Below are 17,033 nucleotides of genomic sequence, written 5' to 3'. Positions count from 1 at the left end.
CACTAGGCATGCCAGCCTCCAGGTGGGGCCGGGGAATCTTCTGATCTGATAGTTTGCCTCCAGACTGCAGAGATCAGTTCCGCTGGAGAGAATGGCTGCCGGGCCGGGGGGGGGGGGGGGGGGCGACTCTGTGGCATTGTGCCCCACTGAGCTTCCTGCCCCACCTCTGAAATCAACCCAGAGTTTGCATCCCTAGATGGAGCCGTTTCTGGACCCACTAGGCATGGCAGCCTCCAGGTGGGATGGGGGACTCACTGGAATGGCAGCAAACCCCAGGCATCTGGAATCCCTTCCCCTGGAGAAAATTAGGGGAGGGGAAAGAGAGCTCTGTGGCATATCCCTTACTCAGGTGCACATCCCGCTCCAGTCTCCAGGAGTTCCCCAGCCTAGATCTGGCTACTTTACCTCCCTGCCCCATCCCTGGCCAATGGCCAGATTTTGGGGGAGGTCCCGGTAACTTTACTAAATGGGTGAAGGACGGGACCCTCCCTGGCTCTTGCGAGACAGACTCCCACTGTCTGCGTAAAGTGCCGTCCATTCGCAACCAACCCACGGCAACCTAGTAGGGGTTTCAGGAGACCCTCAGAGGCACTTCACCGTTGCCTGCCTCTGTGTCAGGACCCCGGTGTTCCAAGTACTAGCCCAGATTGTCCCTGCTTAACTTCTGAGATCTGATGAGACCAGGTTCACTTGGGCCATCTGGGTCAGAAAGGGCTATTCAAGAGGCCTTTGGCCGGGTGGGGGTGGGGGTGGACGTGACCCCCGGCAGGTCAGTGGTGACACTCCTGCCTGCTGTCCTCGAGAGAGGAAAGCCGGGGAGGTCATGCTGTCAATGTCTGGGGTATCTGAAGGAGTGCTGGCTGTCTTGTTTTAGCAAAACAAGGGCTCTGTTGGAGAGGCAGTGTGGTATACTGGTTAAGATGTCAAATTGGGGATTGGGGACGTTTAGCCTGGGCTAGCATAATCTCATCAGATCGCCAGATCTAAACAGCGTCTGCCCTGGCTAGCATTGGGGGGGCGGGGGGCAGGGTGGAGGCTACCAAGGAAGTAAGTGTTGCTCTGCAGAAACAGGCGACTAGCAAACCCCCTCTGAATGTCTCTTGCCTTGAAAACCCTACAGGGTCACCATAAGTCATCTGTGACTTGTCAGCTGTCCCTTTCCATCACCAGCTGCTGATCCCCACTCAGCCTTGATGCTGCTGGGTGACCTGGGACAGGCATTCTTTTTCAGTCTGGCCTACCTCACTGGGTTGTTGTGACGATAACCCTAAAAAGTGTATAATTGCTTCAAAAGGTCGGTTGAAAGGAATGTGAAAGGTTTTTGATTTTATTTGAGGCATCTCAGGCTCAAATTTCATTGTCTGTGGGTCTGATTGCGCAGTTCTTTAGGATTAATGTGGTGGTTAATTTTGAAGAGATCAAATGCACAAGCTCAGCTGTGTCTGGAAATCCTCCCCAAATATGCTGCATATGGTAAAAGGCACTCTGCACATGTTCAGATGAAAACCTATTATTTCATGTTTTTAGGGTGGGGCTTTTTCCTACAGAAGAGGGTTTTTAATGCCAACTCATGTATTGCATTAAATCTTAAATTATTCTCAATCTGGATATCCTTTCTGTTTATCTGGGATTTCTGATTGTGGAGGCAAAGGGTCATGGAACATGAAAGTTGTGGTGTGGACAGAAAGGAAGCGGATGCATTTTCCACCCGATAAAACTTGACTGGTTTTTTTTGGGGGGGGGAGGGGTCTGTAGAGCAGCCTTCAAAATAAATTTGCAGGGATGGCTAGCCAAAGTGAAATTATGCAATGATTTCCCCCTCTCTGTCTGCCTTAGTGATATTTTTGCATGCTGATTAGATGCAGTTAGAACTCATTCCAAAAAAGAAGAAGATAAAAGAACAAGAAACGCACTTCCATTTGGTTGCTTGGAGGAGTTGCCTGTTCACCTAAAAAAGATCAAGAGTCCAGTAGCAGTTTAAAGACTAACAAAATATCTGGCAGAGTTTGAGCTTTCATGAGTCACAGAAACAGCAAGAATGTGAGTCCATCTGTCCTTAAGTGGAGAAAAGTGAATTCAGACACCCAATGGCGATAGCATGTAAATGTCAATAGCAGGTAAATAACAACAGTGTGGATTAGGTGTGACATGCAGAGGGGTGACTGGGAAAAAATCCACGCTGGTAATGAGATAGGAACCCCGGGTCTCTATTCAATCCAGGAAAATGCATTGCCTTGAACTTCAAGACAGCAGTGTAGTGGTTAAGAGCAGGTGGACTCTGATCTGGAGAACTGGGGTTGACTCCCCGCTCCTCCATATGAGTGGTGGACTCTGATCTGGCGAACTGGATTTGTTTCCTGTTCCTACACATAAAGCCTGCGGGTGATCTCGGGCTCGTCACACTTCTCTCAGGACTCTCTCAGCCTCAGCTACCCCACAAGGTGTCTGTTGGGAGGAGAAGGGAAAAGGAGTTTGTAAGCTGTTTTGAGACTCCTCACAGGAGAGAAAGGTGGGGGTATTCATTCAAATTCCTCCTCCTCTCCTCTTCCTGTTGTTGGTTGTAATTCAGCAGTCTCTCATCCTAGGTGACTAGACAAATGAATGCTTTAGACTCAAAATGAGGTAGAACTGAAGCTTCTTGGAAACAAGATGGGGAATTTCCAAGTAATTTCAATGCCAATCAGGAAGTATGTAACTTCTTTTCTTGTGTTATCCTTAGCTGTCACCTTTGCAATGAGAAGTAAGACATGTGCTGCAAACCTTGTTTAATTCTTGTGTTCCTGCTGCTCCAAAAGGTGGAGTCTTAGCTCAGGGGCCAAAGTTTGCAATTGGGGCATCTGCTTCACATGCTGAACGTCCCAGGTTCGATCCCCATCACCTCTAGTTCAACAGAATGGCCGGTGATGTGAACCTCTGAATGTGAGCAATACCTTGGAGCAAGAAAGTCTGCTTTAAGGGAATAAATTGATCCAGCTTAGAAATATAGATTGTCAAATCTTACATACAGCCCTTCTCCCTCGGTTAGAAGTTGCATTCCTTTGCTAATTGCTTTAGCTACAAAAATCAACATAGCCGGTACAGTCAGTGGGGCCCCTTAGTCTGACAAACTAATTTACACATGGCTATCAGTAAGATAACATCTCTCAGTATTTTTGTAATAGCAGTAAACAACCCAAATGTCTGACACCCCTTACTTACTTCTCTAGCCTCTCAGGAACTAAATGACCCTACTGTTGGTACAAGGGGTATCATAAACAAGGTGACAGCCACCGGAGCTAAAGGCAAATGGATGGCTAGCTTTGCATTTCCAATTTACTTTGTTTTGGGAACATCCTGGAATGTTTGGGAACTTCTACAAATGCTTGACGTGTGATAATTTGTTCCAATCCTAAATCTTTTTGAAATGTATATGACTTTGCTTTGATGTAACCTCAGAAGACCCTTTAAAACCTTGGACCTTTCAGCAGTTCGGGGCAGCTCTCCTCACTGGTGGGACCCGTGCTGGCTTAGAAATAAACTTTGCTTTATTCTCTATGGCCGTTTCCGCACGGGCAATTAATGGCGGCCTGGAGACGGTAAAAACGCCGTCTCCAGGCCGCCGTTCGCACAGGGGGCGCAGCTGCATCGCAGCCGCACTGCCCTCGCGCTGCCCGCCCGGCGCGAAGCCGGCGTTTCCCCAGAGCTCTTGGAAGCGCTCTTTTTGGGGAAACGCCGCCTTGAAGCCGCACTTACCTTGTCCCCGGGCCTCCGGTGCGTCGCCGACCAGGCCGCTTCCGCCTTCGTGCGGAAACGGCCTAAGAGACTTTGTCTGTGATTGGGATTCGTTGCCTCTCTTTCTTCCCTCTGGCTTGAGGGGAGAAGGGTCCCTTGCCTCTTTGGCTTAGGCGGCTGATACGGAGACCCTAGCTAGAGAGGCAGCTCTATTTCTCCTCTGGCTTGAGGAGAGAAGGATTCCCTGTCCTTTTGGCTTAAAGGGCTAAAGGGGAACTCCTATACAAATTGGTCTGAATCTCTACTTCTCCCTTGGCTTAGGGAGAAGGGGTTCCTTGCTCTTTTGGCTTAAAGAGCTGAAAGGGAACCTGGGCAAATTGGTTACATGAATAAAAACCCTAAAGGGCCACCGTAAGTCAGGTGTGACTTGACGGCCCATTCCATCACCAACCTCTGGTCACCACTCAGCCTTGATGCTGCTGGATGACCTGGGCCAGGCATTCTTTTTCAGTCTAGCCTACCTCACAGGGTTATTGTGATGATAACCCTAAAAGTATACACTTCCTTCAAAAGTTAGGGTGAAAGGAATGTGAAAGGTTTTTGTTTTTTGTTTTTATTTGAGGCATCTCAGGGTCCAATTTGTTTGGTTTGGTTTTCCGGTTTCTGAGCAGTTCTTTAGGATCAATGTGTCAGGGGGAAAATTAATGGGGTGGTTAAATTCAAAGAGATCAAGTGCAGAAGCTCAGCTGTACCTGGAAATCCTCCCCAAATATGCTGCATGTGGTAAAAGACACTCTGCACATGTCCAGATGGAAATGCTGTTGTCATGTCATATTTTTAGGGTGGAGCTCTTTCCTTCAGAAGAAGTTTTCAGGCCAGTTCATGAATTGTATTAAATCTTAATTAATTGTTATTTCACACAGGCTTCATCAAGCCTATTCTTTTCCTTTTCTACTGTTTTCTCTTATCTGCTCCATCTTCAAAGCCTTCCCTTTGAAGACGGAGCAGAGATAAGAAAAAGCAGTAGAAATCGCAGTCTGGGAAAGACGACAGGCATCAGTTGTGATCCTAGGGGTTTGTAATTTACACCTCAGAAAAACAATAGGCTCAATAAAGTCTGAGTGAAATAACAACTAATCCAAAAGTATTATTGCCTATTGTGTATTTTCTTTGTAGAAGCAATTGACCTAATACACCTCATCTTTATTTGTACTAACATCTTTATTTGAGACAGAGTATAGTGGGCATATGGGCATTCCTTCTGGCGCCTGCAACAGCGGTTGTAGGGTTGTGCCGACCACTTGTCTTTCAAAATACCAAGGGTGCCTGCAGGATAAAAAAGGTCCAGGACCTCTGAGGTAGAGAATGGGGTTCCAAATCCTACAAACCTTTTCTTGAGAGTAAGCCCCACTTGAATACAACAATGCAGACTTCTGAGCGGACTCATCGTCGCTCTCTGAATTCTGCATGAACAAAAAGCCCAGTCAATTCAGTTATGGGTACAAAAGGATTGCTAGAGATCCTCATTTGTTCCTAGTCTTTGGTCAGCAGCTGGTAGGCCGTGGGCCGGATCTACCCCCTCAACTTGTGCCATCTGTCTTCTCCAGAATATGGAGGTGGAACTTGACAGCAAGTCTTTGCAAGGGTGTGTAGGCCATGAAGTATTGGCTGTTTTCTTCCTCTTCTAGTGGTCTGTGAGACAACGTGACTGCTTACTGTGATTCCAGTCTCCTTTGCCATGTTACAGGTAGGTAGGTAGGTAGGTAGGTAGGTAGGTAGATAGATAGATAGATAGATAGATAGATAGATAGATAGATAGATAGATAGATAGATAGATAGATAGATAGATAGATAGATAGATAGATAGATAGATAGATAGATAGATAGATAGATAGATAGATAGATAGATTATAATATGGACAATGAATCCAAGCTCTTAATTGGAAAGAATTTAGGATTTTCTGAGGGAGTTTTTGGGGTCTATGGTGGGAATATTAGGAGGCCCTTGGAGGGAGAGGGAGAGGAGACAGAATCTAGGATCTGGGACTCTGGTATGGAAGACCTCATGGATCCCCTCCCCATGTTGTTAGCATCTTTTAAATATTTTTAAAAATTTCTCACACACAAAAGCAAACAAAACATACAAACATAAAAAAATAGTCCACTGGTCATCATATATTTTCGAGCGGTCTCATCTTTAATTAAAAGTTAACTCTAGCTTCATGCACACAATTAAGACATTAGTTCAGTAGCTATTTCTTAAGGGCATTCTAGTGTTTACAATCAACTGTTTTCTTTAGATTTCAAACCCTGCCACTACTTCTCTGTTTGAATAGGTTTTCAAAGATATTCCGTAAAAGATTTCCAGTTTTCTAAAAATTGCCAAGACTGTTGCCTCTTAATAGCCATTTCTGAATATTCTGTAACTTCCAAAATCTAGTCCTCTTTTGTTGATATCTTATCTCTCTGTTTTGCACATATGAAGTCCTTGCTGCGGACATCATATACATAAATAGAGTTCTATATTGCTTAGGAAAGCCCTCTCTCATAATTCCCAACAGGAAATTGTTTTTCGTACTTCCTTAAGTATCATATCTCCAAAAGCCTTAGGGCACTTCCGCACGTGCAGAATTATTCACTTTCAATCCACTTTCGCAATTGTTTGCAAGTGGGTTTTGCTACTTTGCACAGTAAAATCCAGCTGCAGAGTGCATTGGAAGTGGATTGAAAGAGCATTATTCTGCATGTGCGGAAGGGGCTGTAGCCTCATTACACATGTACCACATATGAAAGAAAGTCACCTCTTGCTGTTGACAGCGTCTATTAGGCCCATCCGCATATGCAGAATAATGCGCATTCAATCTACTTTCACAATTGTTTGAAAGTAGATTTTGCTATTCCACACATCTTCAAAGTGCATTGAATGTGGATTGAAAGTGCATTATTCTGCATGTTCGGAAGGGACCTTAGACACGCCATTGCACATCTTTGCCAGTCTTTTGGGTTTTAAATACTCATGCTGTCAGCATCTGGAGAAAGAAGAGGAGAATATTAATGTTATAAATAAAATCAGGAAGACTGCCAGTGCTCTTTCCTGGCAGAAGCTACCCCTCCGGCTTTCGAAATGTTCTGCTTGGTTCCTGAGGACTATCAGCTTGCTATTTTCCCACAAACAAAACCTAGGGATTTGGAGATCTTTTCCAGGTCCTACCAAGCAAAGGCCCTATCTCTCTTCCTCAGTTTGCTTTCCTTGCTCCCGTGCTGGTGACTCAGGGCTGGAAACTGGTTTTTGACTGCGGGGGTCTTGACGGAGACTCAGCTTTGTGTCCTAATCCTTGGATAATCCCTGTCCGGAGAACAACAATGATGTCTAATCTCTTCTGCTAGATATAATTTTTGTCCATTGCTGCAGGACCTTTATCTGAGCCGAGTGGAATGTGCTCGTGTTTGCCCAGTGAATGGCCGAGGAGGCGTTCATTCTTGGCCTTGCTGAGTCAGGGAGGATAAAGGACCATAAAAAAGAACCCTCGTAACTATAGAGAGACCAGGGTTACAATTAAGTTGCAGCAAGCAGAGCTTTTACAGACATTCATAGTGCGTATACAAACAGCAACCGTTCATTGTGTTTGTGGAAACAATGACTTGCCAAGTTACATAGGTCAGAAAACAGAAAATATTCACTTGAGTGCAACTTACATGTGAACTTGTCAGAGGGAGATAATAACTAGTTTTTCTAACGGTTGTGTTATGAACACTGGAGTGAACTGAATACCACGTCTCATCGTCAGTTAAGAAGGTAGGATTACTCAAAGCATACTATAGTGTGCACTTTGGACAAGTTTTGAAAAAGCCTAGAAAGAGCGAAACACATTTGCAGAGCCAGCATGGTATAGTGGTTAAGAGCAGATGCACTCTAATCTGGAAAACCAGGTTTAATTCCCCGCTCTGCCACTTGAGTTTTGGAAGCTTATCTGGTTCACCAGATTAGTTTGTGCACTCCAGCACATACCAGCTGGGTGACCTTGGGCTAGTCACAGTTCTTCGGAGCTCTCTCAGCCCCACCCACCTCACAGGGTGTTTGTTGTGGTGGGAGGAAGGGAAAGGAGATTGTAAACCCCTTTGACTGTCTTTTCTTCTTGCCTTACTGTACATTCACACAACTATGTATTGACATCTTTAGGCATAATCATCTGAAGTGTTGTCATTGGTACAATTGGTTTTCTTTGGATAACAAGACCTTCTTCTACCTTCCCCATTTTCTGACCTATGTAACTCTGCAAATCTTTGTTTCTATATGCACAATGAACGGTTGCTGCTTGTATGTGCACTATGAATTTTTCTGTTACTATTTTTGCAATGAATTAATGTTACGCATAGGTGTATTGCAATTTATTGTTTGTATGTCTATTGAAAGCTGTGGCAAGCAAAAGAAGTAGGTCTGGGGACCTTTCCAAGAGAAGCAGATTGTTTCCATACAATCCTAAGCAATTTCGGGCCTCAGTTTTGGGTCTCAGTTGATTCAGAAGGGTAAAACTCTGCTTAGGATCCAGTTTATCAGATGCCTGAAGAATCTTCTCAGTTGACAAACTGAATTTGATAAATGCAGCCCTTTCTTCAAGAAGTTAGGAGCGAATGCGCATCGGATGTGCCCAGTGCGATCGATTCAGCTGTCCGTTCCACACAGCCTAAAGAAGATGTTGTGGGGATGCTAAAAAAGATGTCATGGGAAGGCAATCTGTGCAGCTTTCTTCCCAAGTTGTCCTCAGGAAACCTTATTTTGGCTCAAGGTGTCTTTTTTGGAGAAGGCTTCAAAGCGCACTTCCCCTCCCCTAAGCTGCCTGCAATTTCTTCTGCCTGGCTGTGCAGAATGCAGAGATCCGGAGAAGTCTTATTTTTCCCACCCAACCATTTTGCTCTCTGGTCAGCTTCACCCTCTGCTTGCGCCCGACATTTGGTGTGCATCTGAAGGGATTCTTCCTTCCTCTGCTGAAGGTTGCCCCAGGATGTTTGCTTCAGGCTCCGATCCTGAGCGCCTTTTCAGCCCCAAAAGCACATAGTTGTACTCAGCTAGTCTGACAGATTCTAGTAATATGTAGTTTTCCTATTTATTTTTTTTTTTGGCTAAGCTATCTCTGTAGCTATGCAGATACAAGTACAAGAATCTTAGCCACTCAGATGACTCATCTATGTCCCATTGAGGAGCACAGGGTAGACTAGGGCCCTCTCCGCACGGGCCAATTAAACTGGGATACCGGTAAAAAACCCGGGTTGAGGGAGAAACTTCGCATGGATCCTGATCCTAACATGGATCTGCTCCGCATTCCCCCCTCCCCCGGTTTTTCAAGAATCACGTTATGTGCAATTTCTTTTGTTTTAATGCGGCTCGGCTGTGAAGTACATTCAAACAAGAGAATCGCGCATTATGTGATTCTCAAAAAACCCTTCCCCGGCTCCCATTTGCAGAGCCATGCAGGGAAAATGGGCTGTATCATGGCCTGTGTGTGTGTGTGTGTGTCAGTCCTGCCTGCGATTCATGTGAAGGCGCCCACTCCGCCAATGTGCCGGCTGTCCAGCTGTGCAAAGGGGCCGAGGGAAGGGCGGGTTCGTGTAACCTGCCCCCCCCCCCGCTTTTATTGCCTCATGCAGAAAGGGTTTAAGTCGGTCTGCAGAAGGCAGGTCATCTCAACACTTCTCAATGGGAAGTAGACGGGTCTTCTGAATGGCTAAGATTCTGTGTAGCTATGGAGGTAGCTCATCGAAAGTGTAAAAAGTAGGAAAACCACAGTTCCGTTTATAGAAAAAGAGGAGATTGGGTTTGTACCCTGCTTTACTTAACTATAAGGAGGCTCAAAGCAGCTTACAGACGCCTTCCCTTCCTCTCCCCACAACAGACACCTTGTGAGGTAGGTGGGGCTGATAGAATTCAGAGAGAACGGGGACTGGCCCAAGGTCACCCAGTAGGCTTCATGTAGAGGAGCAGGGACACAAATCCAGTGGACCTGGTAAGAGTCTGCCGCTCATGTGGAGCAGTGGTAAATCAAACCCAGCCCTTCAGATGAGAGTCCATTGCTCTTAACCACCACACCACTCTGGCTGTCTTGGAGGGAGGGGGCTTCCCCATTTGCACCTCTAATCGACCGTTTCCTTTTCTTGAACTGGCTGACCTTTGCGTAGGCCTGCTTGGCTCCAGTTCTCTGCCACTGAGCACCAGAGAAACTGGCACAGAGGCTGACCTGGGAAGCTAAGTGGTGGTTGGGCAGAGACATCTCCGGCTTCTATGGGCATCCCTTCCTCCCTGCCTTTGGCTTGCGGCAGCGCATTGGTGGAGGGTGAGGTCATTGGGAGCCGGACGGGGCAGGGGTGGAACAGTCTGTGACTTGAACCAGGGCCAGAGTGGCTTTTTTCCCTGTTGCCGCTGAACTCTCTGGCTTTCGCTTGCCCTGCTGTGAAGTGGCAGGAAGCGAGATTAACTCCAGGGCTTCTTCTATAAAAAGCCTCGCTATGTAATAATGCTCCGAGGAGTAGCGGCTTAAGCTGTGCCTCCCTCTCCCCCCTCCCCCCCAATCCTTGGCAACGTTTTAATCCTAGCTTCTGGATCACGGTGAAATCGGGGGACTCTTTGCTTTGGCCTGTTCTACAGTCAGCATTTTTGTTGTTGTTGTTGCGTGCAGCACCCACGGTCTGAAGCCGAGCGAGCTTTCTAATGAGTCGGCAGACTCTTTAGGGCTGGTTTGGACACGCTTGTGGTTTCACACCCCCATCCGCTGGGCCCACTAAAAGACGCGCTCTTCAGCACAGCTATCAAAACAGAGATTATCGTCCATTCATGAAGACTGACAGAAGGGTGGGGTTATTTCACTTTTCTTTGCCCTCATCAAAGTGACATCCTAGGTCAGGGGTCATCACAGTGACTGCCAACACCTTTTTTAAGGAAGTAGACTGGACCAGGTAGGATTTTTTCCAGCAAGGCTTCTGATAGACTATTAGAAATTTAACTGGATGTGCAGATGTTTCTAAATGTCTCTTTGGCTGCAGCTGCCACCACAACACGAGGATCTCCACGGTGTTACTGAAATGGATGTTATTTATTTCGACTTATATGCTGCCCAGTGGCGTAACTACCATGGGATGGGGTGGGGACTGGCACCCAGAGCAGGTGCCATTGGGGTCACATGAGGGGAGGTGGAAAATTACCCCACAGCCCTCCTGTTTCCCTCTTTGCCCCACCCCACTAGGCCCCACTGCCGGCTAAGGTAAGTGGGGCACGGAAGTTTGGGCACAGGAATGGTGGCACGGGGGATGGCAGTGCGGTGGCCCATAGGGGAGGCAGAAAACTCAGAGTCTGCCCCGGGCTCCATTTTCCCTACCTATGCCCCTGATGCTGCCCTCACCACAAGGCTAAGAGCAGCTTACAACAATAGATACAATATATAATCATACAGTTGAATAAAACAAGTAACAATGAAAACAACTATAGTAATTAGAATCTAATACAAACTAGATAAAGTACATTTAAAATTAAAATCATCTTAGAAAAATTAAGCTGTGGCAATTACTCTATGGCTGGATCCGCCTCCTGCGGCCGCCATTTTGTGGCAATTGTTTTGTGGCTGCATCCGCCATGCCAGTTTTGGGTGGTTCGACAAAGGATCAAATGCAAAAAATCAATCTCCGGAGGGATGTCAGAAGTGTTGCATGGATGTGGTTTATTGATTTGATTCTGGAAGGATCCTTCTGGGCTGTTTTCCTGAGGTAATAAAATTCAGTCATATTAGGATTGCCTCCTCCTTCTCTTTGCACTGACAGACCGGTGTTTCTTTCAGGTGAACTCTGTAAAGTGAACCAGTGTCAGAACGGAGGAACGTGTATCACGGGCGCCGACAGCTCTCCTTTCTTCTGCGTCTGTGCCGACGGCTTCACTGGGATCGCTTGCAATGAAACGGAGACAGGTATGAATGAATGAAATTTATTTGCGGTCATAGACCAAAATCATAGCAATATCCAACACTTACAAATTACTGTAGATTAAAACATCAGATTAATTTAAGTAATAAAATCAACACGCCAAAGTCCTAAACTATTAAAATATTAAATAAATTATTACAAAAGCTAAAACCCTTCCTCATACCTTTTACAAATTGTCCAGGCAAATTTAGCAACCTCACGCGCCACACCTATATCTGTTCCGGCAACCAATATGGAAATAAGAGTCCTCCTGTCTCTACCTCGGTAATTATATATGATAGGATTAATTAACTTCCTTCTTTCCTGGTCTAAATTCTTACAGTCGAATATACGATGCTCCAACAATTCTATAGAACCATCCTGGCAGAAACAAAAACATTCTTCTCTTAGTCTTTTATTGGTATTTGCCAATTAAGGCCACTTTGATCAGCATGAAACTTCTTCCCAGTTCAGAAACATCTAGGTGCTAAGACAGGTAGACACAGAGTTTGTGGCACACACTTGCTGAGATCGCGCAGAGCAATATTTTTTAAGCCAGTACATCATGCATGACCATCAGTGCCGCGCATTGGTAGGATTCACAATAGTGGGTTTAAATTACAAACAGGGAGGTACTGGCTGGACATTAGGAAGAATTATTTTTACAGTAAGAGTTCACCAGTGGAATCGGCTGCCCAGGGAGGTGGTGGACTCCCTCTCACTGGCAGACTTCCAGCAGCTGCAGGACAAACACTTGTCAGTGATGCTCTAGGCCAGTGATGGCAAACCTTTTCGAGACTGAGTGCCCAAATTGCAACCCAAAACCCACTTATTTATCGCAAAGTGCCAACACAGCAATTTAACCTGAATACTGAGGTTTTAGTTTAGGAAAAACTATTGGCTCCGAGGCGTGCGTTACTCAGTAGTAAGCTTGGTGGTAGTCGGGGGCTTTGCTTTGAAGCAGCCATGCAACTCTTCCAATGGGTGAATCATGACCCTAGGAGGGTTTACTCAGAAGCAAGCCCCATTGCCAGCAACCGAGCTTAGTCCCAGGTAAAGGACTGCGCTTCAGTTCTTTGCATTAAAATCAGTGGGGTTTAACAGCACTTAACAAGTTACCCACACTGCTTCCCCAAAACTAGGCCTTAGATTTAATGCTAATAATCGAGCCCAGCAGCCGAGGCCAGCCCAGGTGTGTGTGTGTGTGGGGGGGGGGGGGGACAATCTGTTTGTGCGTGCCCACAGAGAGGGCTCTGAGTGCCACCTCTGGCACCCGTGCCATAGGTTTGCCACCACTGCTCTAGGCTGATCCTGCATTGAGCAGGGAGTTGGACTAGATGGCCTTTATGGATCCTTCCAACTCTGTGACTCCAAGGTGTCATGGTGGAGCCAAAAGAAGTGTTTTAAAGCACATTCTCTCACACCACAAGATGCCCCACAGATTCAGACCACACAGACAGACACCTATGGACAATCACAGGAGGTCTTGATGCCTCTGCCCAGGTTGACCCTTAGATCTAACATATATTGGAGATTTAGACAGCCACCGTGGTGTAGTGGTCAAGAGCAGGTGGATTCTAATCTGGAGAACTGGGTTTGATTCCCCACTCCTCCACCTGAGTGGCAGAGGCTTATCTGGTGAACCAGATGCATTTCTGTACTTCTACATTCCTGCTGGGTGACCTTGGGCTAGTCACAGTTTTTTCAGGACTCTCTCAGCCCCACCCACCTCACAGGGTGTCTGTTGTGGGGAGAGGAAGGGAAAGGAGCTTGTCAGCCACCTTGAGTCTCCTTACAGGAGTGAAAGGTGGGGTATAAATCCAAACCTTTGTCTTCTATAGGCATTCACGTCCCCTCCCCCCCGTTAACATCTGATTACCTCTTCCATCTCTCTCTTCTTCAGGCCCGTGCCACCCAAATCCCTGCCAGAACAACGGCGTGTGCCAGATTGTCCCGGGTCGGGGAGATGTTTTCACTGAATATGTCTGCCAGTGCCCTTCAGGGTATGAAGGCAAACACTGCCAGAACAGTGAGTATGGGTTGCCATTGGGAAGGAAAGCAGTGTGAAGGACCACATTGGACAGGGCGCGTCTGGAGTCCGGTGTGCAGTTTTGGAGGCCTCACTTCAAAAAGGACGTGGGCAGAAAGAAGCGGGTGCAGAAAAGAGCGATGAGGATGATCGGGGACCTGGGGGCCGAGCCCTGTGAGAAAAGACTGAGGGGCTTGGGACTGTTTAGCCCGGAGAAGAGGAGGTTGAGGGGGGACATGATGCTCTCTTGAAGTATTTGAAGAGCTGTCGCTTAGAGGAGGGCAGGGAGCTGCTGAGCTGTTGGCCGCAGAAGACGGCACTCGCGAGAAGGGGTTCAAATGATGGGAGAAAGGTTCCAAATGGATATTAGGGAAAAATTACGGCAAGAGCTGTTTAACAGTGGAATCGGCTTCAGTGGAATGAGAGCCAGCGTGGTGTAGTGGTTAAGAGCAGGTGGATTCTAATCTGTAGAACTGGGTTTGATTCCCCACTCCTCCACTTGAGTGGCAGAGGCTTATCTGGTGAACCAGATGTGTTTCCGCAGTCCTACATTCTTGCTGGGTGACCTTGGGCTAGTCTCTGAGAGAGTTCTCTCTGAACTCTCTCAGCCCACCCTCCCCCCCACCTTACCAGATGTCTGTTGTGGGGAGAGGAACTTGTAAGCCACCTTGAGTCTCCTTGCAGGAGAGAAGGATGGGATATAAATCCAAACCTCCTCCTCCTCTTCCTCCCTCTTCTTCTTCATGAGTCGGCATGGTATAGTGGTTATGAGTGGTAGACTCTGATCTAAGAACATAAGAACATAAGAACAAGCCAGCTGGATCAGACCAGAGTCCATCTAGTCCAGCTCTCTGCTACTCGCAGTGGCCCACCAGGTGCCTTTGGGAGTTCACATGTAGGATGTGAAAGCAATGGCCTTCTGTGGCTGTTGCTCCCGAGCACCTGGACTGTTAAGGCATTTGCAATCTCAGATCAAAGAGGATCAAGATTGGTAGCCATAAATCGACTTCTCCTCCATAAATCTGTCCAAGCCCCTTTTAAAGCTAATCTGGAGAACTGAGTTCGATTCCTTATTCTTCCACAGGAAGCCTGCTGGGTGACCTTGGGCTAGTCAAACAATCTCTCCAGATTCTCTTTGCCCACACAGAGGCAAGCGATGGCAAACCACCTCCAGAGGTCTCTTCCCTTGAAAACCCTATGGGGTCACTGTACATTAGCTTTGATTTTGCGGCAAAATCATACACATACATACTCTATTCAGATTGGGATCATGATACATGGGGAGAGGAGGCAAAATCTCTTCCCTGCCCCAGTAACATTTTCCTGACCCAAAATTTCCCAGTGGAGTGACTGTTTTACCTGTTAGAGAAACTTGTATTGTAGCCATCAGTAGATGTTAGTTACCTGAGTGGGACCAATCACAGCTCCGCAGGGCTGTTGTACGTCTTGTGTCTGTTGAAATGCAGGTTTTAAATGTTAAAATGCAGGTTTTAAATCTGGTTTCCTCATCTTTTATTTGTGACTTCATATTTTAAGTTTGTGTGGCTTTGTTGTATTTATTTTCCCTGGACCTGCCTTGGGTCAAGAAAAAGACAGGCCCATCAATCGCCTCTGGTGTCTAGGAGGAAATGCGTCTTTTGAGATGGCATCAGAACTAACCCCAAAGATACGGAATATCTTCCGTGAATCTAACAACACAGAAATTAGAGAAAATTGCCTGGACTTAATTTTAAATTGGGATTATTATTATCATTTGCTGCCAATTCAAGGCAAGAGAGCTTCACAGGTGGTTTGCCATTGTCTGCCCTCCCATTATGCCCCAGGTATTCCTTTGAGGTCTCCCACTCAATTACTTGTCAGGACTGACTCTGCTTAGCTTCTGAGATCCAGCAAGGTCAGGCTAGACTGGGCTATCCAGGCCAGGAGGGTGTGGCTGTTCACCTTGGGAAACAGGTTTGGGAGTTCCTTATATCTTTCTTGGCGTTGTACACAAATATAGAAGGAGTGCTTCTCCTCATACAGGAGAACTGGATGAAAAGTTTGGAAGTAAATTCATTAAAATATTTGGGAAAGATTAAGACTGCTTCTGGTTCAGCATTGGAAGCAATAATGGTTACCAAGTACAGATAACTAGTTGTGTAAAACCTGGCATGTTATGTTGATGGACAAGAGATCCATTCTGAAACAAGACTTTTGAGAAAATAAATACCCCCCAATTTTTTAATCAGTGATGTTATTTATTCAGTCCCGGGGGAGAAAAAGAAGAAGAGTCTGGCTTTATGCCTCGCCTTTCTCTCCTGTAAAGAGTCTCAAAGCAGCTTACAAACTCTTTCGCTTCCTTTCTCCACAATGGACACCTTGTAAGGTAGGTGGGACTGAGAGAGTTCTGAGAGAGCTGTGATTGGCCCAAGGTCACCCAGCAGGAATTTAGGAGTGGAAAAACAAATTTAGTTCACTACATAAGAGTCTGCCGCTCATGTGGAGGAGTGGGGAGTAAAATCCGGTCTCCAGATAAGCGTCCATCTCTTTTAACCACTACACCGCACCGCTTTCAAGGAGGAAATTTCCAGAAGAAGTATTGGTAGTGCTTTAGTATGAAAGAGAAATGAATATAACCTAAAAAGTTTTATTGACATGCACATTTACACTGATTTCGTTAATCCATTTTAAGACATCTAACTGATTGACTAAGGTTTCTTGAACTGAGGGATTTTTTTTCTTCCTCCTCAGAATCCTCCTCCTTTTCAGCCTTAGACATGGACGAATGTGCTTCGCAGCCATGCCAGAACGGAGGAATCTGCTTGGATCTGGAAAGAGACTATTCTTGCAAATGTGCTCCGCTGTACTTGGGGAAGACCTGCAGCATCCGTAAGTTCCAGAGTGTGATGCTGCTGGTTTCCAAGGAGGACAGAGAGGATTCTAAGCATAGATGAATCCCCCCCAAGCTCCGTTTAAGTATTATTCATACGGTCCTTGACCAAAACATAAAATATCAATATAAGTGACACCTAAGAATGAAATAGTTCAAAATAGATATAAAATAGATATCTGTACAATATGTTAAAATTTATATCAAAATTTATATCATAAATAATAAATCTAAAATGTAACCAACCAGTGCAGATTATAATGGATTTACTTATCTATAAGTCACTGACCAACGTTTTCCTGATTTTTATTTTATTTATTTCTCGAATTTCTTCATTGCGCCGCCTAGAACTGGCTTGGGGCAATTTACAGATCAACAACAATACAATAAAAGTGTCTCGGCGTACGTAGACCCGTAAAATGGGAAAGCCGAGTAGTGGTCTAAAATTTATGAAAAATCAATTGCATTATAATTAAAACA

The 17,033-nt window shown here is 45.9% G+C and overlaps 1 protein-coding gene across 2 annotated transcripts in view; it reads left to right on the top strand.

Moving 5' to 3' along the window:
- Nucleotides 1-17,033, top strand: part of MFGE8 (milk fat globule EGF and factor V/VIII domain containing) — a 36,761-nt gene that overhangs the window by 401 nt on the left and 19,327 nt on the right. For both annotated transcript variants that reach the window (XM_048481889.1, XM_048481888.1), the window contains exons 2-4: nt 11,535-11,660; nt 13,559-13,684; nt 16,415-16,552. In XM_048481889.1, coding sequence (XP_048337846.1) covers nt 11,535-11,660; nt 13,559-13,684; nt 16,415-16,552 — 390 coding nt within the window. The remainder of the gene's footprint in view (nt 1-11,534; nt 11,661-13,558; nt 13,685-16,414; nt 16,553-17,033) is intronic.

The sequence above is a fragment of the Sphaerodactylus townsendi genome, linkage group LG17 (genome assembly GCF_021028975.2).
Source record: "Sphaerodactylus townsendi isolate TG3544 linkage group LG17, MPM_Stown_v2.3, whole genome shotgun sequence".
NCBI classification, from domain to species: Eukaryota; Metazoa; Chordata; class Lepidosauria; order Squamata; family Sphaerodactylidae; genus Sphaerodactylus; species Sphaerodactylus townsendi.
The sequence above is the reverse complement of the archived record's forward strand: the minus strand, read 5'-3'. Positions and strand labels throughout refer to the sequence as shown.